General features: G+C 41.2%; 5 protein-coding genes across 8 annotated transcripts; 3 read left to right on the top strand and 2 right to left on the bottom strand.

Moving 5' to 3' along the window:
- Window positions 1-3,715, top strand: LOC6496723 (hepatocyte growth factor-regulated tyrosine kinase substrate). Its single transcript, XM_001967296.4, has 5 exons — window positions 1-172; window positions 329-413; window positions 472-736; window positions 1,260-1,625; window positions 1,799-3,715. The coding sequence occupies exons 1-5, from the start codon at window positions 142-144 to the stop codon at window positions 3,341-3,343; spliced, it is 2,292 nt and encodes a 763-aa protein (XP_001967332.1). The 5' UTR covers window positions 1-141; the 3' UTR covers window positions 3,344-3,715.
- A 5-nt stretch (window positions 3,716-3,720) lies between these two features.
- On the bottom strand, window positions 3,721-5,536 carry LOC6496711 (phosphoglycerate kinase). 2 transcript variants are annotated; one of them, XM_001967297.4, is made up of 3 exons: window positions 5,188-5,536; window positions 5,021-5,129; window positions 3,721-4,903 (listed from the first exon to the last, which is right to left on the bottom strand). In XM_001967297.4, exons 1-3 carry the CDS (start codon window positions 5,400-5,402, stop codon window positions 3,827-3,829), a joined length of 1,401 nt encoding a protein of 466 aa, XP_001967333.2. In that variant the 5' UTR covers window positions 5,403-5,536; the 3' UTR covers window positions 3,721-3,826. The 2 variants fall into 2 exon arrangements, with proteins under 2 accessions (XP_001967333.2, XP_044572027.1); XM_044716092.1 differs by having other exon boundaries at window positions 5,021-5,140; window positions 5,199-5,313.
- A 1,547-nt stretch (window positions 5,537-7,083) lies between these two features.
- Window positions 7,084-9,018, top strand: LOC6496724 (pre-mRNA-splicing factor CWC25 homolog). Its single transcript, XM_001967298.4, has 3 exons — window positions 7,084-7,240; window positions 7,296-7,515; window positions 7,596-9,018. Exons 1-3 carry the CDS (start codon window positions 7,223-7,225, stop codon window positions 8,939-8,941), a joined length of 1,584 nt encoding a protein of 527 aa, XP_001967334.1. The 5' UTR covers window positions 7,084-7,222; the 3' UTR covers window positions 8,942-9,018.
- Window positions 8,939-13,843, bottom strand: LOC6496710 (phosphoglycerate kinase). The gene is made up of 4 exons (XM_001967299.4): window positions 13,729-13,843; window positions 10,407-10,629; window positions 9,392-10,336; window positions 8,939-9,324 (listed from the first exon to the last, which is right to left on the bottom strand). The coding sequence occupies exons 2-4, from the start codon at window positions 10,466-10,468 to the stop codon at window positions 9,084-9,086; spliced, it is 1,248 nt and encodes a 415-aa protein (XP_001967335.1). The 5' UTR covers window positions 10,469-10,629; window positions 13,729-13,843; the 3' UTR covers window positions 8,939-9,083.
- Window positions 13,844-14,973: 1,130 nt separating this feature from the next.
- On the top strand, window positions 14,974-18,534 carry LOC6496725 (bacchus). Of its 3 annotated transcripts, none has more exons than XM_014903779.3 (4): window positions 14,974-15,125; window positions 15,694-16,013; window positions 18,186-18,342; window positions 18,410-18,534. In XM_014903779.3, exons 2-4 carry the CDS (start codon window positions 15,765-15,767, stop codon window positions 18,457-18,459), a joined length of 456 nt encoding a protein of 151 aa, XP_014759265.1. In that variant the 5' UTR covers window positions 14,974-15,125; window positions 15,694-15,764; the 3' UTR covers window positions 18,460-18,534. The 3 variants fall into 3 exon arrangements, with proteins under 3 accessions (XP_014759265.1, XP_044572025.1, XP_044572026.1); XM_044716091.1 differs by lacking the exon at window positions 14,974-15,125 and adding an exon at window positions 15,400-15,474; XM_044716090.1 differs by having other exon boundaries at window positions 15,110-16,013.
- Window positions 18,535-19,082: the final 548 nt, after the last annotated feature.

The following is a 19,082-nucleotide window of genomic DNA, read 5'->3' as shown; positions in this document are numbered from 1 at the left end:
ACAACACTGAAATTATCGATGACAATTTCAATACATATTGTTTTGCGAATTTTCTAATCATAACTTTCAGCTGACTATTGTTTATTCTGGGAACTCAGAAAATAAAAAAGATTCAAGGAGCAGCGGAAAATATTCCAGAACATGTTTCGATCAAGTTTTGACAAGAACTTAGGTAAGTATAATGCGAAATTATCTGAAAACAAGCACAAAGGCCGTTCAATGAAAATGACTCATCCGAGATTCAATAAAAAAAAATTGTGAAAGCCAATGAACTTTCTGTTTGGACAGAACATAAGAGACAAGACTTATTTTAGCTTTTACTTGACAGAAAATGCCACAAGCCATTTACGTTTGGAGCCCGACTGGCCCTCAATTCTTCTTATTTGCGATGAAATCAACCAGAAAGATGTCACGTAAGTTTATTTTTTTCACTTTAATTATCTATATTAAATTGTTTTTTTTTTTTTGCAGCCCAAAGAATGCTTTTGCTGCAATTAAGAAAAAAATGAATTCCCCCAATCCGCACTCTGCGTGTTATTCTCTTTTGGTCCTGGAAAGCATAGTGAAGAACTGTGGAGCTCCAGTGCATGAGGAGGTGTTCACCAAAGAGAACTGCGAGATGTTCAGCAGCTTCTTGGAATCCACTCCTCACGAGAATGTGCGACAGAAGATGCTGGAACTAGTCCAGACATGGGCCAACGCCTTTCGATCCTCGGACAAATATCAAGCCATCAAAGTAAGATCTCCCTTTTTTTAAATTGGTTATTGTTAAAGGTGACTAATATGGGTCGTTCTAATCTTATCGTTAAATTGCAATAGCTCACGATTAATATTTTATGCATTTGGAATGCAACTTTCCATTCCGTCTTTGTTAGACTGGCGTTTTTTTTACTCTTATTAGCTAAATCGATAAATCATGTACTTACAAATGTTACTGGTTATTACTATAACCTTTAAATACAAATGAGAGAAGAGTGTCTTGATGCTCTAGAAATTGCATACATTTTTATGTAATTTTCATTTTTTTTTTTCATTAAAAATACAAAACTAGTTTTTAACTCTTTTATCTGCCAATCCGCCCCTGTCACAAGGCATTTAATTTAATTAGCGAATGAACCAACAACCACTGAGTAAAAACTCAGTAAAAAATCAACTGCTGAGTAAAAATGAGCTCTGATGAGGAACTAAGCATAGATGAAGAATCCCTAGTAGGCTTACTGGTACAAATCACTTACCAATTTAATTTAAATGTTTTATAGGATACCATGACCATTCTGAAGGCCAAGGGTCACACATTCCCTGAGCTGCGAGAGGCGGATGCCATGTTTACGGCTGATACTGCGCCCAACTGGGCAGACGGAAAAGTTTGCCATCGCTGCCGGGTAGAGTTTAGCTTTACCAATCGCAAACACCATTGCCGTAACTGTGGCCAGGTCTTCTGTGGTCAATGTACGGCCAAGCAATGTCCTTTGCCCAAGTATGGAATCGAGAAGGATGTACGTGTGTGCGACGGTTGTTTTGTGGCCCTCCAACGTCCGACCAGTGGCATTAAATCTGGATCTCGGGTGGCGGACAGTGACCTGCCAGCGGAGTATTTAAACAGTTCATTGTCTCAGCAAGTGCAAGTAAGTCAGTTGATAGGGGTCGGCTAAAAAATATTGACAAACATGTTCATTTAGTTTTAGGGAACAGAACAAGAAAATAAGTACTTAAGAGCTCAAACTAAAAATTTGATCCGTTTATAGCTGTTTTTTTGTTTGTTTTTCTTTGAGAACTAAAACTATCAACCATTTTGTAGACTCCGGCCCGAAAAAGCGAGGAAGAACTAAAGGAGGAGGAGGAACTTCAGCTAGCACTGGCCCTTAGCCAATCTGAAGCCGAGCAGCAGAAGCAGAAGCAACAATCCCTGACAGCCGCAGCAGCTGCCTATAGAATGCCACAGCGTTCTCCAAGTCCTGAGGCACCGCCTGCCCCAAAGGAATATCAACAACCTATAGAGGAGACAAGCAATCCAGAGCTAGCCAAGTATTTGAATCGTAGCTATTGGGAGCAACGCAAAATAAGCGAGTCCTCCTCGATGGCTAGCCCATCAGCTCCAAGTCCCATGCCGCCAACACCACAACCTCAGCAGAGTATCTCTCTTCAAGCTAAAAGTGCCGATGAAGTCCAAATCGACGATTTCGCATCCAACATGCGCACACAAGTGGAAATTTTTGTAAATCGGATGAAATCCAACTCGAGCCGTGGACGAAACATCTCTAATGACTCTTCAGTCCAGACCCTCTTTATGACCCTGACTTCTTTGCATTCTCAGCAGTTATCGTACATTAAAGAAATGGACGACAAGCGGATGTGGTACGAGCAGTTGCAGGACAAACTTACCCAGATTAAGGACTCGAGAGCAGCGCTTGACCAGTTGCGCCAGGAGCATGTAGAGAAGTTGCGACGCATTGCCGAGGAGCAGGAGCGCCAGCGTCAAATGCAAATGGCCCAGAAATTGGAGATTATGCGTCAGAAAAAGCAGGAATATTTGCAATACCAGCGTCAGTTAGCTCTAAAGCGCATTCAGGAGCAGGAACGTGAGATGCAACTGCGACAGGAGCAACAGAAGGCTCAGTATTTGATGGGCCAGGCAGCACCACCATTTCCCTATTTACCGCCTTCGTCGGTGCCTCAACATGGATCGCCTTCACATCAACTAAACAATGTTTACAATCCCTATGCTGCCTGTATTCCAGGATATCCAGGAGGTGCCACAGGACAGGCCCCCGCTCCCAATGGTCATGGACAGTTCCAGGGTATTCCACCTGGTATTTACAATCCGGCCATGACCCAGCAAATACCAGCAAATATTCCACAGCCTGGTGGATTGATGCAGCAACCACCGGCCCAGCCGGGTAATGGACAAATGGTACCGCCCATGCCCGAAAATCAATTTACCAATAATCCAGCAATCCTGCAGCAGGCACCAGGTCAACCGGCGCAACATCAGCTACAGGTTCAACAACCTCAGACGCTTCCGGTGCAACCACAGCCAATCCCAGGACAACCACAGCCAATCGCAGGCCAGCCCCAGCAGCAACACCAACCGATTCCAGTTCATCAGCCCCCACAAGCACAATTGTCTCACGTAATGTTGCAGCAGCAACAGTTAGCCCAATCCCATCCGGCTCTCGCAAATCAGCCTGCTCCACCAGTACAGGCACCACCACCAGTGACCGAAACTTCGATCTCCCAAGTTTTGGCGGTGACGGCTGCCCCACTTCCGCCACAAAACGATCCTGATCCGGCACCTCAAAAATCGGCTGAACCAGCCACAGCCGAATTAATTAGTTTCGACTGAGCCAGAATGTGTTATTTCTTTTGAGTCGGTTGTAACAGTTCTCGTATAGATTTTAGACTTAAAAAATGTGTTAAAAATACTGGTTCCACTATTTCAATTTAAAACCAAGCTACTTTAAAAAGTTAGATAAATATAAAAATTGTTCAGTTAATTGCGGTTATTAGTTACTATTTAAAAGGATTTAGTTCAAAGGACACGAATGTAAAATTTTTAGTTAAATGAAAAATTGTGAAAAATGGAATGGAAGTAGTTTGAAAAGACATACTAATCTTATACGAGATCTGTTAATACCGGAAAGGACTCATGAGGTCCATTATATTTTAACCAAGTCATGTTATCCGAAATAAACATATTCTTTGTATTTAAAATCGATTCAATTCAGTTTATATTAAAATGGGGCTTTTAGAAAGTTATTTATAATTCTGATGTTGTGTCAGCATACATATAATGTTAATTCATTATCAAAAAGTCTGTGCGAACTTTTCAGGCATCAGAAAGTGCAGCCACTCCCGGAAGAAGCTTTCCTTCCAACAATTCAAGAGATGCTCCTCCGCCAGTAGAAACATGAGAGACTTCATCCGCACCACCGAATTTTTTGCAAGCCGTAGCCGTGTCTCCGCCTCCAACAATTGAAGTCGCTCCCTGTTTTGTAGCCCCCACTACGGCGGCCAACATGGATTTTGTGCCCTTAGCAAATTTCTCATCTTCGAACAGTCCCGGTGGACCATTCCACACAATGGTTTTGGATTCACAAATGGCCTCGGCAAATATCTCGTTAGATTTCTCGCCAACATCCAATCCCATCATATCATTGGGTATACCTTCCCGAACATCCACTGTTTCGACTACACTCGGCTTATCCATGCGATTGGCAATAACAAAATCAACTGGGAAAATCATTTTTACGTTCTTTTCCTTCGCTTTGCAGATGATATCTTCCACCATTTTGGACCCTTCTTCATCGAAAAGGGATGTACCAATTTCCATCTTTTTATGAATTTTGAGAAAAGTAAAAGCCATGCCACCGCCAATAATCATGGACTGAACATTATTAAGAAGATTGGTAATCAGAGGTATTTTGTCGGCTATCTTGGCACCACCCAAAATGGCTAGAAATGGAGTTTCTGGGTGGTCCAGGACTCTAGCAAAGTATTCCAGTTCCTTATCCAAAAGAAAACCCGATGCTCTCACCTCGTAAGATTCGCCCATCATAGAGCTGTGAGCTCGATGGGCAGTACCGAAGGCGTCGTTAACGTAAATTTCGCCCATTTTGGCCAGTTTTGCTCGAAACTCCTTAACCTTTTTGGGGTCAGCTTTTACCTTTTTCTTGTTCTCGTCCTTACTGCTACCAGTTTCCTCCGCATAAAAGCGTAGGTTTTCTAACAACAAGACACTGCCTTCGGGTGGATTTTTTACAGTTTCAAGAGTCTGATCACTGACGCAGTCGTCCAGGAATTTCACAGACTTTCCCAAAACCCTTTCCAATTCCTTTGCTACGGGCTCCAGGGAGAACTTTTTATTTTTCTTTCCATCTGGTCGACCCAGATGAGACGCCAAAACCTGTTGGAAGAATACGGAAAAGATTGAAATTACTCAGCTCATACATATGTAAATAATACTTTCATAATATTATTTAATTTTATATTTTAATAATTTTATTTTAATAATTTATGTTACCAAAGATTTGCATTTTTTATCCAACGCATACTTGATGCTTGGAAGCGCAGCAACAATTCGTTGGTTGTTGGTTATTTTACCCTCCTTCATTGGTACGTTAAAGTCAACTCTGTCAAATTACTTACAATTCAAACACAAATAGACTAAATAATATAATAGATTCTCGCCTCATAAATACCCGTTTTCCAGATACATCCACGTTTTTCAAACTCAACTTTTTTTTCCCTTGTTTTCCGTTTTTTTTGCACCCATTTGTGCTAGTACAAAATGGAGACTTAAAGTTTTTAAACTCAATCAGTTTAGGGCAGTTTTCCTGCAGTCCGTACAATCCCAAGAGGAACACCCGTTTTGAGGAATTAAATAGAGGATGATAAATAAACATTCTGGATCCTTTTTTGTTTTTTTATTTAATCAAAATTAAAAAATTTGAAGCTTCACTCAGAAATAGCACGACCTAAATATTAAATTTTGATAGCCTTGAGTATTTGTTGTATTTTGATTAGTTTTGAAATGGCATTTTGAACGTACCCCCTTAAAATTGAAGGCTTAAACGAATTAAAGAAAATTCGTGCATACTTTGTTGTCTTTTGATGATGATAATGATGATAAACAAAATAAACGAAATCCTTCGAAGGGAAATTACCTTTCACACACCCTTGCCGTTAATTGGCAGCTTATATTGTATGCTTATAAATATGGGATATATTAGGCCGATCCTTGTGAAAATTCCATTATCAAAATAATTTATTTTATATTTATATTTTAAAAAGAAAGGAAAGCAACCTTCGGGCGGACCCAAAGTTGATATACCCATGCAGTTAAGTAGCAGTTTAAATTATTATCGGATCTTATATAGTTGGCCGATCTTTTTAAGAATTTCACTATGAATTAATTTTATAATAAAAAGCGTTTAAAAAAAGCAAAGTTGTGTCATTTCCGATCGTTTCTATACTGCGTACAGAGAAAAGAAGGATGTGTGCAAAGTTTGAAGTCTATAGCTTTAAAACTGGGAGACTAGTTTGCATAGAAACAGATATACGGAAATGGTCATGCTTACATATATCGACTCAGAAGGAGATCCTGCTCAAGAATATGTACATAGGGACAGAGATGTCTCTTTCACTGCGTTGCACACTTTTGACCAAAATTATAATCATATAAAAAAAGCTCTAGTCGAAGTAAAATACCGGTGGCGATCATGAATGCCAATCCCAAAATATCTGATATAACTGAGAGACTAGATCGGGCAGAAACAAATAGCAGACAGACTGATAGACGGACATGTTAGTGTCGGCTTAGAAGCTGATTATGATCAAAAATATATATAGTTTATAGGGTCCTTTACTGAGTTGCACACTTTTGACTGAAATTTTAATACCCTCTGCAAGGGTATAAAAAGTCCCGATCGGCAAAAACACCAAAGTTGTGTAATTTTAGCACAGCAAACGGCAGTCCGCTAGGTGGCGACACGCATACCTTAGCTTGTAGATAGCCGAAGAATTACAAATTGGCTGTGTGCGTTCGATCAGAATGAATGAAATACCATGCAAGATATTGTTTTCATCAAATCAATTATATTCAAAAATTTTCCAAAAGTAGTTTGGCAATTTGTGAGAATATAAAACACTTTTGATTCACCGAATCGGAGATAGTGGTGTCACCTGACAAAATATTTTTATTTGCATTCTGCTCCCCAATACTTCTTCCATCCCGATTCGACATTTCTTTCAAAAGTTATTCAAGAAAAATGTATTCAAGGAAATTTTTAAAGAATTTCCCAAATTAAAAAAGTTTGTCTAGTTTGGCCACTGAGACACTCCTATGTGCGTTTGCTTCATTTTGTAACTAAAAATTTTGCAAAATTTGCTCTAAGATTTTTTTTAATTACTTAAGGTTACCCTAAAAAAAATAAAAACACTTTTAAATTAAAAACAACGCGTAACTTTTCAACCAATGAAGCTAATTTGACGTTGCAAACTTTTTCAAAATATTAGTATCCTCTGCAAGGGCATACCAATTCAGTTTGTCTAAATTATGTATAATACTCTTTGCAAGGGTATACAAATGAAGCATTTTGGTCACTCTGCCTGAAACAGTCTGGCAACTCAGAACCGGACCACCTGATGGGAACGTCGGAAAAGGAGGGAAGAAAAACATTAATATATAGTTTGTTATTCCTATAACATTAAAGGAACCGCGAAAATGGGTGGCGGAGATCTGGTGAGTGGCCACTTAAATTAAATTGCGAAGTGAAATCAATATAGCTTTCCTGTAGAACTTAAAAAAATCGTGGCATCCAAACACAATGAAAAATCAGGAGCGTGTTTGGAAAGCGGAGGAGCAAGCAAAAATGGAGGAACAGAAACTGCAGGACCTGAGAAAGGAAATCAACGAGGAGCGGGATAGAGAGGAGCTGAAAAGACTAGGCGAGAGTAGTGGTGTTCTATCTGGAAGTGCTGGAGCTGCCGGCGCTAAGTTGGAATGGATGTATAAAAGTAATTCATCTTTCAACAAACCCTTGTTGTGTTACATACATACAATATTCCTCTAATTACTTGTGTATTTTCTGATTTAGATAGCACCGAGCTAATAAACCGCGAGGAGTACCTTCTGGGACGAAAGATCGACAAGTCCTTTGAGACTCTGCAGGCCGAGGAGAGTCGACAAGAGCAAAGCGTCCTAGGAGTCAAGCAGTCTATTAACCATGTTGAGCACGATTGCGTCCCCTTCTCCATCAGACACTACCGCTCCCTGCAGTCAAATGAGCAAGTGGACATACAGCGCAAGACTCTTGAAGATCCGCTTATGCTCATCAAACAGCGTGAGATGGAATCACGTCGCAAACTTCTAGAGAATCCCGTCAAGCTAAAGGAAATTCATCGAATCCTAAAAACCGAACAAGACCTAAAATTCGCTAAGGAAAAACAAAAATCGAACAGTAAAAAATCTAAGAAAAAAAAGAAAAAGAGTAAAAATTCGAGTGATTTGGACTCTAGTAGTGATAGTAGTAACTCTGATGAGGACTTAGACCGAATGTTGGCTCGCCAAGTTAGCAAACTGAAAGGAGATTCCCATAATAGTGAATTAAAACTGGAAAAACTGCTAGATGCAAAATATAGGACTATATCAAAACAACTAGACATTGCCACTAAAAAAAAAGGGAACAAAAAATCAAAGAAAAAAACTCGCTACAGTAGTGAAGAAAGCAGTAACGAAAGAGAAAAACAGAAGAAATCAAGGCAAAGAAGCCGGGAAAGTCCCCATAGGACAACCCGAAGCAGGAGTCCAGAAGCCAGAAATATAAACCAGAGGCGTCAAGAAAGGAGTAGGAGTCGAGACGACAGGAACGCGAGACGCAGCGCACAGCAGAGTATAGAAAGGGACAGGAATTTTGAAAAAAGGATTGAAATGAGGAGAGAGAGGAGGCGGAGTCCGGAGGAGAGGTCAAATCGAAGAGGCAAAAGTACAGACGTGAGAAAAGGCATTTCCACGCACCGAGAGAGACGCAGAAGTAGGAGTCGCGATGATCGGCCAGTTAACAAACGCAGTCCACGACACGATCGCATAAGGCAGCCTCAAAGTCGAAACAGGGATCCTCCATCCAAGCGTCCTACTTCTCCCGCCCGAAACAGTGGAAAACCCAAGCTTAGCCAAGCCGATCGGGAAGCCCGCCTGCGCGAGATGATGGACAATGCCACCTGGAGAGAGGCAGATCGCAGCCAGGCGGTGCGCAAACACCGAGAGGAATACGCTCGGGAAGAAGCTCAACACCAAGAACGCGAATTTGACAAGGAGTTTATCAATAAGGAGGTCAAAAAGGCTATAGCTAACCAGAATTCAATCGGCGATCGTATACGGGCTAACCTGAACAATATACAACGCACAGCCTCCTCCATGGACACGAACTTTGCCCGAAAGTAAACTAAAATTCTTTTATTTGACATGCATATTTTAATATGTAATGGTTATGCAACAAATAGATTAAACCTGAACTTTTACTTAGTGGTTTTGTGCTTAAAAAATATACAATTAATATAACCAGAGATTTTGCGTCTTTGGGTTCTTAGGCGTTGGACAAAGCGGCCACGCCTGGCAGTGTCTTGCCCTCCAAAAGCTCCAGGGACGCCCCGCCACCGGTAGACACATGCGAGACAAGAGCCTCCGTGTTCCACTTGGCGCAGCACGAGGCAGTATCACCACCTCCGATGATGGAAACCGTGCCATTTTTAGTGGCCGCCACCACACCGTCCATAATCGACTTTGTACCGTTGGCAAAGTTGGGGAACTCGAAAACGCCAGGTGGCCTGGCAGAATGAAAATTTATAGAAATTAAATAAAGAGAAAAGTACTCATATGAATTATATTCCTTACCCGTTCCACACGATCAGCTTCGCACGGGCAATAGGAGCTGCGAAGAGCTCGCGAGTTTTGGGTCCAACATCCAGACCCATGTGTCCGTCGGGAATACCACCCTCTACGGTGGCCTCGCTGACAGCAGCGTTCTCTGCAAACTTATCGCCACAAACAAAGTCCACGGGAAGGTGGAGCTGGACATTGTTCTTCTTGGCCTTCTCTACCAAATTTTGGACTATCTTAGAGCCCTCCTCGTCGAACAGGGAGCCTCCAATCTTCATATTATTGAGGACCTTCAGGAAAGTGAAGGCCATGCCACCACCAATGATCATTTCGTTAACTTTATCGAGCAGGTTTTCGATAAGTTGGATCTTGTCGGCGACCTTTGCGCCGCCCAAGATGGCCAGGAAGGGATTTGGTGGCTTGTCCAAAGCCTGAGAGAAGTATTTAAGCTCCTTGTTAAGAAGCAGACCAGCAGCTCGCTTCTCAAAGCCATCGCCCATCATGGAACTGTGGGCACGGTGGGCTGTTCCAAAGGCATCATTCACGTAGACATCCCCCAACTTGGCCAGGCTGGCGCGAAATTCCTTCACCTTACCAGGATCAGCTTTTACTTTAGCACCGTTGGAATCAACGCCTTTTCCCTCCTCTTCAACATAGAAACGGACGTTCTCCAAAAGGATTACGGAGCCAGGAGCGGGATCCTTACAGGCAGCCTCAACCTCATTGCCCACACAATCGTTTAGGAACGTTACATCCTGACCCAGCAGATTTTTCAACTCCTCAGCGACGGGAGCCAGAGTGTATTTGGTGTTTTTGTTGCCATCCGGGCGACCCAGGTGGGAGATTAGCACTACAGACTTGGCCTTCTTAGACAGTGCCAACTTAATGCTGTCAAGAGCAGCCACAATGCGCTGGTTGCTGGTGATCTTTCCCTCCTTGATGGGAACATTAAAGTCCACTCTAAAAAAATAATTTGGTTTATGCAACGAATTTAAGGATTGGTTTTGCTTTAAAAAGTTTTTAAAATTACCGCATCAGCACCCGCTTTCCATCCAGTTCCAAACCTTCAATGCTCAGTTTGTTAAAAGCCATTTTTAAGAATTTTTTCGAGCTTGCTACCAATGTCCTGGATATGACTACTGATTATGCCGCAAATACTCTTCACCCGCAATTGCTGTCTGCGGCAATGTCAGGGCAAGGTCATCAGCCGTTTTTACTAAAAACGCAACCCTGTGTTTGGCGCCCAATCTGTGCTGTAAAATGTTTCAAAACAGTGTTCTAAAATAGCGAACGACATCATGGTCGGGGAAAAAAAAATTATGTTTACATTATTTTACACTTCTTATTCTTATTATAACATTCACTTGGCGATAAGTTATTGCTCAAATATTTGATGAAAAATGTATTCCTGCGAAAAAAGGTATCAAGCTTTCTGAACTTATCCTCTAAAACTTTTTGTCTACGCTCAGTATGGCGGGTAAATTTGAACATACTTTTCTAACCATTCGCAAGCTTTGAGGAAGTAATAGTATCTTCTAATGCTAAGAAGCAAAGTCGAAGCTCTCATTCTTTTAAAGACTAATCAAATTTTTTAAAATAAAACAAACCACCATTGACATTTATAATCGCCTTTTGCGTCAGGCCCTTGGTTGAAAATATGTACGAGTATTTATTTTGCAAATTCATATACATTAAAATTGAATTATTTTTTAAATAAACAATTTTTTGGATGAGCCTAAAAAGCGAATTTTAAAAAACACATGGGCAAATAAACGGGCGCAGGAAAGGTACTTGGGACAGATTATTTTTAAAGTACCCTCTAGCATCCAACCACACTCAATGGCATTTTTGATCATCTTTTAACGGAATGATTCATTCATGATTGCCCATTTCCCAGTTCACTCCATTCATCTATGCAACAACTTTTTCCTACGTCACGGGTGCCATTCAGGGGTACTAAGCGCCACTCACCCCCCATAGTCCGCACGTTTCCCTGACCGTGGGAGCCCAGTAGTGCGCTATTGGAAATCGAAGACAATGGTGCTGTTTAAATTAATTTTAATAATTGCGTTTGAGGCACAGGTTGACGTACATAGGTGAAGCATATGAACTGGCGAGAGCAGTTTGCCAAGAGTATATGCACGACCCGGCACTCTCTAGGCAACATTAGCACATGCCGGTTAAACGAGATACGAGAGGGCTCACCGAACGTCTTGGAGACTTCCACCGATATTTGAGCCGGACCAAGCCAACCGCCTATCTAGCCAACAAAAGTCGTTAGACTCGACAGTCGCTCTAATCGAGTTGTAAACCTGTTATGTATTTTTTCTAAACGATTCCATGTACCCGAGGCACCTCATATGCGTCTGGACTATGTTTATGTTTCTATTATCTTGCTAAACGCGAATCACTATAAATGAACTATTCGATTCCGAACTATCTGATATGTATTATGTTTTTATGTATTAAAATATTTATAAAAAAAACCAGCTGTTGAGCTGTAAATTTTTCAGATTTATTCAAGATACAACTATATATTCTTTGGTCGTTGGTTTGCTGTGAGGCATAAATTCCTATAAAGTCAATGTACTCCATGACTATTGGGTATAAATATTTGGTAGAAACGAGGCAGGAAAGCATTTGACATCCATGCTAATGTCCGAATACCCCTGAATACCCGCAACTATATTAAAGTAAAACAAGAAAGGAAAGCTAACTTCGGGCGGAGCCGAAGTTTATATACCCTTGCAGTTCAGTCGCAGTCCGCTAGGTGGCGCCACGCATCTTAAATTATTAGATATGTAGCGGATCGTATATAGTCGGCCGATCCTTATGAAATTTTGTACACAAAATATTTTGGTCAAATATAACATGTGTGGAAAGTCCCAACCCTCTAACTTAAAAAACACCAAAGTTATGGCATTTCCGATCAATCAGTTATATGGCAGCTATAGGATATAGTTGACCGATCCCGGCCGTTCCGACTTATTACTGCCTGCAAAGGAAAGAAGGGTGTGTGCAAAGTTTCAACTCGATAGCTTTAAAACTGAGAGACTAGTTTGCGTAGAAACGGACAGACGGACATGCTCATATCGACTCAGGAGGTGATCCTGATCAAGAATATATATACTTTATAGGGTCGGAGATGTCTCCTTCACTGCGTTGCACACTTTTGACCAAAATTATAATACCCTCTGCAAGGGTATAATAAAAATAGCCAAACAAATTTTGTTATTTAAGTTTATTAAGTTATTAAGTATTCTACTCTACGATAAAAACAAACAAAAATATCTTGAAGTAGAAAAAAATGTAAACTTCCCTACTTCCCACAAAAACTAACAACCTCATTACAGATCTATTAGCAGTGGTTGTAAAGCATTAGAAAGAAGAGAAAACTTAATCGCCATGGATGTACATAGATATGGACACACATTCGTATCTAGATACATGTGAGCGCGTTAGCTATTGATTGTTCGCATTGAGACTCATTCACACCTTTATGCCACAGCAACCTAATGACGCAATGACCAATATGCACTGGGAGAATGGAGGAGTAGGTTGAGGTAGGTATTGTCTACAAACTGCACAGAACATTTATAAACTTTCAAAAAACAAGGAAAAAGATATTCAAATCTGTCCCATAGACTTGGGTAAGGTTATGAACGTTTGGCATGTACTTTTTTCCACAAATTAGGATCATGGCTTATGATTATTTCTGTTTTCCTGCCTTTCAGTAGTTTATTCAGACTTTTTGAGCAGCCTTTTTAGAGGTAGTGATTAACCTATCTCTAACGATATCATCCATACGGCGAGGAAATTGGCACAGGGTCTCTAGGTATCTAGAGACTGGTATATATGTAGATACCATTGACTGACCAGAGGCACTGGGACTACAATGCTTGGAATCAGATTCATATCGCCACAATGTGCGAAGGGCTAAAGTATTCTGGGGGAACAAACGCGGAGCCACTTCGATAAAGACTGAGAGCTAAACGGCCGGAAAGAAAGAAGAAAGCCAAAAGGAAAGAGAAGCCAAAAAGCACATTGCAAAACGACGGCGCAAATCGGCTTATCAGCGGCGTTCACCGAAAAGTCATCTCTGTTGTTGCTGCTGCTGCTGGCTGCTCAAATATGTGATAACTCAATGGAGTGCTCGCGATTACAGGTGTTTACTACCGCCTGATGCCTTAGAACAGGTTCGCCGGTTTTAATTAGTGACCCCGCCGTTCCGTCGAGCCGAGAGCCGAGAAATACATTAACCTACAGATCTCGACTAGAGAATACCGTAATTTAATTAATGGGATTATTGATAATTGCTAATATGTTGCTTAAAAATATGTACTTATGCATACCCGAGCTAAAAATCGTTATAACCACGTTATATTTTAAGGCTGAGTCGGCAATTCTCGTATATATTAGTCAATTTCTGAAAAAATTTGGCCGATTGTAACGAACAGAACCATCAAATAGCCGGCGCACAAATGCGAGATCAACAGAATGGCATGGCACAGAAAAAAGAATTCGGGTGGACCATGTTCAGATTTATGAAAAACATGAACATACATTTTTAAAATTAAATGAGTAAAATACCATTAGTCATTTAATATACATTCCATCATTAACAGAAAAATTAATAGCTATTCTTCAGCTTTAAGCATGCCATAATATACCAATAAATATTTCTTAAAATCTCAAATGTGTAAACACATACGGGGGACTAACAAAAGTTCGCTTAATATAGTAGAATAAAGTTTAAAATTTTGTTTTTAATTTTATATCTTTGTATCTTTGTTCATCATCTCTTTTCAACGCAATCGCCATTTATTTCGATACTTCAGATAAAATTTTTGGGATCCATCGTGCAGATTTTTTCGTGTATCCAAGATCATTTTTTAATATTCGTGATACAGCCATGGCATTCAAGTCCAGTTCTTCAACAATTCATTTCATATCTATTTATGTTCTATATCTATTAATGTGTACATTTTAAATGCAAATATGACAATTTAGTCATAGGTGCATTATTTTTTCCTTAATTGTGAGCAATTAAATCTATAGAATCGTAAAAATATTACAGATCCACCGTGGAAATCACCTGCTTTTCCCCACACGCTACCAATCAGTTGACCCCAATCCGGATTGACATTGCTGCCCACACTGGTCCACTCTATAAATAAGAACGAGAAGGCGCTCAACTTACAAATACAACACACATCTGCAGCAACAACGCTGCAACACTTCTTCCTATCAGCAACGGCAACAACAGCGCCGAGGCTATCTCACGCACAAGCCCGCCCATTGCCGCCTCCGACAGACCAACCGCCAAAGAGTGACTGCACCACACATACCCCCCTCCATCCACCTCCACCCCTAGCCAAACCATCCATCCAACGGTGGTGCGCACTCAACACGGCCGGCAATTTTCAAATTTAGCGCCAAACACGCCGACAACTGTACTCACGGAACCCAAGCAGATTTTGTATGGAATTAATCAAGAAACCCACTCAACTTGTCAATTCCCGATCTAGTTTTGATCAGAGCGACTCGAAAAAGGCGTCAAAATGAAGAGGATGCCGTAAGCTATACCCTCGATCGATTTCAGACCCGATCCGAACAGAGGTACCCGAGATATTGATGAAAAACTGTGTCGAGCAATTTTGTCGAAGAAGAAGCAAACAGAAAATTGTAGCCATCCGAACGTTGGCAAGTTTAGTCTTGTACGAGGCGTCGACGGGTAAACATATCGGTGGTCAGCATCAGAACTAAAATAGCAATATTTGGGGGTCTATTAGCAGGCTATGCTCCTTATTCAATCCTTTTAATGTGCAATATCGCGAGCCGGCCAGCTGATAGACCCTCCTATACTATATAAACTGAATCGAACAAAAAATCACTGCAAATTGTTAGAAAATCTTTCGCTGGCTCTGGGGCGCTCCAATACTGGTGCTGTTGTTGTTGTCCTCTCTCTCGGCGCTGCCGCCATCGACTGCGGCTGTACAAATGCCGCGGCGGTTTTTCAGTGTATTGCATTGAGAGCGTGGACACTGCGTGGGAGAGAGATAAGCGACTCGCGTCAGAGAGCGAACGAAAGAGAGAGGGTGAGCGACAGGGAGAAAAAGAAAGGCGGCGAAAGCGCGGGCTTAAATACACAGGACGCAGCTGAGGCGCAGCCAATGTGTTTGTGTGCTTCGTGCGGTGCGGTTCCCACTGTCGTTCCCCGATTGTTTTGCGCTGGTCTTTTGTGAACAACCGAAAATCGACTCCTGTTCTTCAGCAATAATCCACAACAGAAAATTCTGTTCCTGTTCTTTACACAGCAATTGCTAAATCGTTATCGATTCGATTCATTTGAATTTATCCAAGTTCCGGAAGCAAAAAACAAAAAACAATGTCGGCAGCCACAGAACAACAGAACAATGGAGATGTTGCAGTCGAGAAGGTGGCAGCGGACGATGTCGCCGCTGTGAAGGACGATCTCAAAGCAAAGGCCGCCGCTGAGGATAAGGCTCCCGCCGCCGACGCAGCTGGCGATGCGGCTGATAACGGTACGGCGAAGGACGGCGAGGATGCCAACGACGCCGCCGCCGCTGCTGCCCCCGCAAAGGAATCAGTGAAAGGCACCAAGAGGCCTGCCGAAGTAAGTAAAGTCTCCCCTCGCCCACGTCCCCGGCGGTTCTTTGATTTGTTTACGCGCTAAAATTCCCAAAATGATTCACTTCAAAATCGCGAGTTCCACTTTTCGTTCTGAGAAAAGTTCTAGAAATTGATATACACACGTTTTTCCACCGCGCGCTCTCTCAATGGCTTATATACTTATAGGAGGAGAGCGAGAGAACGAGTGTGGGAGAGCGCGCACTTAGTACATTTGTCAGTGTGTTGTTTACGATTAACAGCACTGTGATAGAGGGTCGGTAATCGAAGAATATTGTTGTTAGGTTCAAATCGAGGTTAAAGAGCTAGCCTAGAGCTAGGGACTGGAGCGTACAGTTTGTCAGGAGTGGGTGGTGAACGATTTACAGATACTCTTTACTATTAGATAGAATGTCTGGGCAGGTCATTAGCATTGACATGGCGCGGGCGAAACCAGAAATTATTACGTACGTACATAGGATCGCACCGAAGGACACTTAATCCCTGGGATGAGCAATAGATGTGGACAGCCGCAACGCAACGCGTAGATTTGGCCACATTCATCACCCACAAGCGACTGCAATGCCAATGTACTCTCTCTCAATGAAAACATTGCCGGCCGGTAAATAAGACATGTCATGGGTTGCAACATGGGGAATGAGATTGGGGGACCGAATGGCCGTACATTCCATGATCGAGCAGAAGCACATTGCTTGATAAAAATAAAATAGTTCGGCCAGTAGGCACACAAATTGGCAAATCAAGCGATTTCTCAAACTCAAACTCGAAATAAAAATGTACAGTTTAACGGGAGAGCGCGCTCTCGCGCCCTCTCCGAGAGTGGACAACTCTACGTCTCATCGTTAGACTCTCTCACACTCCCCTCCCGAGTGCTCTTTTGCGCCCTCGTAAGTATACATATACCTTGTGCGTTTCCCTGTTTGCGTTTGTGCTTACATTTATCTTCTACTTTTTGTGCTCTGCTTTATGCGTATTTATTTTGGTACATAAAACAAGACAGTTGTACAGGGTGTCGCGGCGTTATAGAGCGCATATTTATCCACACAAGGGATGTAATAGGGGGTATCAAAGCGGAATTAAAAATTGTTATAAAAAGTAAGGTTTGTGATAATGCTCAGACACTTAAAAAGGTGTACAAAAAGTTTTGATTAGAATATGGAGATGGCAGATCCTCTCGCACATATATTTTTATTAATACAAATTATCGATATTACCTGTATCTGTGGCAACTGTTGTGTTATTAGCGGAAAGATTCATTGGCATTATTATTTGGTAGATCAAACCGTCCAATAATACCCAGTTCTCATATCCCTAGTCGCGTGACTTGTGCTGTAAGCAAACGTAAACGAAGAGGTTTCGATCAATTTCGCACATACTTCCACACGCCGCTTGTTTCGCATCTTTGTTACAGTCTTGTAAATAGGTAGCCATGTATCGCGGCTACTCTTTGACATGGGAACGTGACCGCTTATATACCGTTCCATACATAGCATACCAGCGATGATGGTTGTTGTTGGTTGCCCAGCAGAGGTGAACCCACGCACGAGAGTTGCTGTTTTGCGCTTTTTTTACTGCAGCAGCTGTCACAGAGAGACAGAGAGGGATTCATTCATGCAACTTTGTCGTGACGACTTCTCAGGTACAGTTTCTGTGTCTGGTGCCGCTCGCTGCTCTCTCTTATATTTCTCTCTCTCTTCCGTTGTATCTTACATGGCACGCTTGGCTTGGTTGATTTCGATTCGTTTCGTACCTCACGGATGCGGATACATATGTCGCAGTCGCAGTCGGCGTCGCTTATTGTTTTTCCTATATGTGGTAAATGTGCTGCCCATTAAGTATATATGTATGCTCGTGTAACACAGCTGCACATGTAATTCTCTCTTAAACCAATCCTCTCTCTTTGCCGAGCGAACAATGTTGGCGCGCGCATTTTTAAATATTTTAAGGCGAAAATAACGATTTTCTTGGCTGCCTGTTTGTGGGCTGAAAATATACATTTTATGGATATGTACACACGCACCAAAAAAGTGGGGAGTGGGATGCCCTTGATCAAGGAGATGTGTGGGTTTGAGTTGGGCGCATGGGACCTAATTCGTTATCGCAGAAAATTCAACCAAGCCCTTTGCTCAATTTCCTTATTTATCTATTTTCTGCTTAGGCTAAATCCGCCGAATCAAAGAAAGCCAAGAAGGCTGCTGATGGCGATTCCGATGAGGAAGAAGTTCTGGAAGAACTTATCGAGGGCGACAGTGAAATTGAGAGCGACGAATATGACATCCCCTACGATGGCGAGGAGGACGATATTGAATGTGATGGTGAGTCTTAAAGTGAATTCGGGAATGTTTGAGCCAACTAAATAACTAATTTCTCCCAATAATTTAGACGATGATGATGATAACGATGACGGCTCCGGCTCGGACGATCAGGCGTAATAATAATGTAGTCAAAAATACAACAAAAACAAACAAAAATTTAAATTAATAATAAATAAAAGTTACAAGCAAAAACAAAACAAATAATAAAAACAAAAAAAAAAAAAAAAAAAAACAAAAAAAAAACACAAACCAACAACCAGAAAATAAACCACAAGGAGAGTAAAAAAACCACAAAAAAATCGCAAAAGTATATAATTTTTATGTTTAAGAAATAATTTTTTATTTCTTACCTTATTTTAATTGTATTTTATGTGTACTTTTTTTTATAAAAAACTACAAAACGAAGAAAAATTGTAATTCAAGGCATGTTCGTATAAAATTAATCTACGACAACCGACAAAAAAAGTAAACATCCCCACTATATACAACAACAAAAAACCAACAAAACCAAAATCTTTCTTTCCTTTATGTCATAAGTCCTAATTTAAACGCAAAGCTTACGCGTAAAAATATATACAAAGATTATAAAAGTAGCGTAAACAAAGCCCATGAATTATACACAGACACATCCATACAAAATATTAAAATTCATTATTAAAATTAGACGTTACATTTATGAATGATTGAAAGAAAAAATACAAAATGCAAAAATTCAAAATGAGAAAGAAACGGCAAATGCA

Source organism: Drosophila ananassae, chromosome 3R, assembly GCF_017639315.1.
Source record: "Drosophila ananassae strain 14024-0371.13 chromosome 3R, ASM1763931v2, whole genome shotgun sequence".
Classification (NCBI taxonomy): domain Eukaryota; kingdom Metazoa; phylum Arthropoda; class Insecta; order Diptera; family Drosophilidae; genus Drosophila; species Drosophila ananassae.
This window is presented reverse-complemented; position numbering and strand designations above follow the sequence as displayed.

Bases quoted from the DNA above. Each gene is read 5' to 3' on its own strand.
- LOC6496723 (XM_001967296.4), top strand. From the start codon at position 142: ATGTTTCGATCAAGTTTTGACAAGAACTTAG. The intron at 173-328 runs GTAAGTATAATG...TTTACTTGACAG, and splicing joins AAGTTTTGACAAGAACTTAG to AAAATGCCACAAGCCATTTA. The intron at 737-1,259 runs GTAAGATCTCCC...AATGTTTTATAG, and splicing joins ACAAATATCAAGCCATCAAA to GATACCATGACCATTCTGAA.
- LOC6496711 (XM_001967297.4), bottom strand. From the start codon at position 5,402: ATGTTTATTTATCATCCTCTATTTAATTCCTCAAAACGGGTGTTCCTC. The intron at 5,130-5,187 runs GCGAGAATCTAT...GTAATTTGACAG, and splicing joins GGAAAACGGGTATTTATGAG to AGTTGACTTTAACGTACCAA. The intron at 4,904-5,020 runs GTAACATAAATT...TTCTTCCAACAG, and splicing joins ATAAAAAATGCAAATCTTTG to GTTTTGGCGTCTCATCTGGG.
- LOC6496724 (XM_001967298.4), top strand. The intron at 7,516-7,595 runs GTAATTCATCTT...TTTCTGATTTAG, and splicing joins GTTGGAATGGATGTATAAAA to ATAGCACCGAGCTAATAAAC.
- LOC6496710 (XM_001967299.4), bottom strand. From the start codon at position 10,468: ATGGCTTTTAACAAACTGAGCATTGAAGGTTTGGAACTGGATGGAAAG. The intron at 10,337-10,406 runs GTAATTTTAAAA...TTATTTTTTTAG, and splicing joins GGAAAGCGGGTGCTGATGCG to AGTGGACTTTAATGTTCCCA. The intron at 9,325-9,391 runs GTAAGGAATATA...TCATTCTGCCAG, and splicing joins AAGCTGATCGTGTGGAACGG to GCCACCTGGCGTTTTCGAGT.
- LOC6496725 (XM_014903779.3), top strand. From the start codon at position 15,765: ATGTCGGCAGCCACAGAACAACAGAACAATGGAGATGTTGCAGTCGAG. The intron at 16,014-18,185 runs GTAAGTAAAGTC...TTTTCTGCTTAG, and splicing joins GCACCAAGAGGCCTGCCGAA to GCTAAATCCGCCGAATCAAA. The intron at 18,343-18,409 runs GTGAGTCTTAAA...CCAATAATTTAG, and splicing joins GGACGATATTGAATGTGATG to ACGATGATGATGATAACGAT.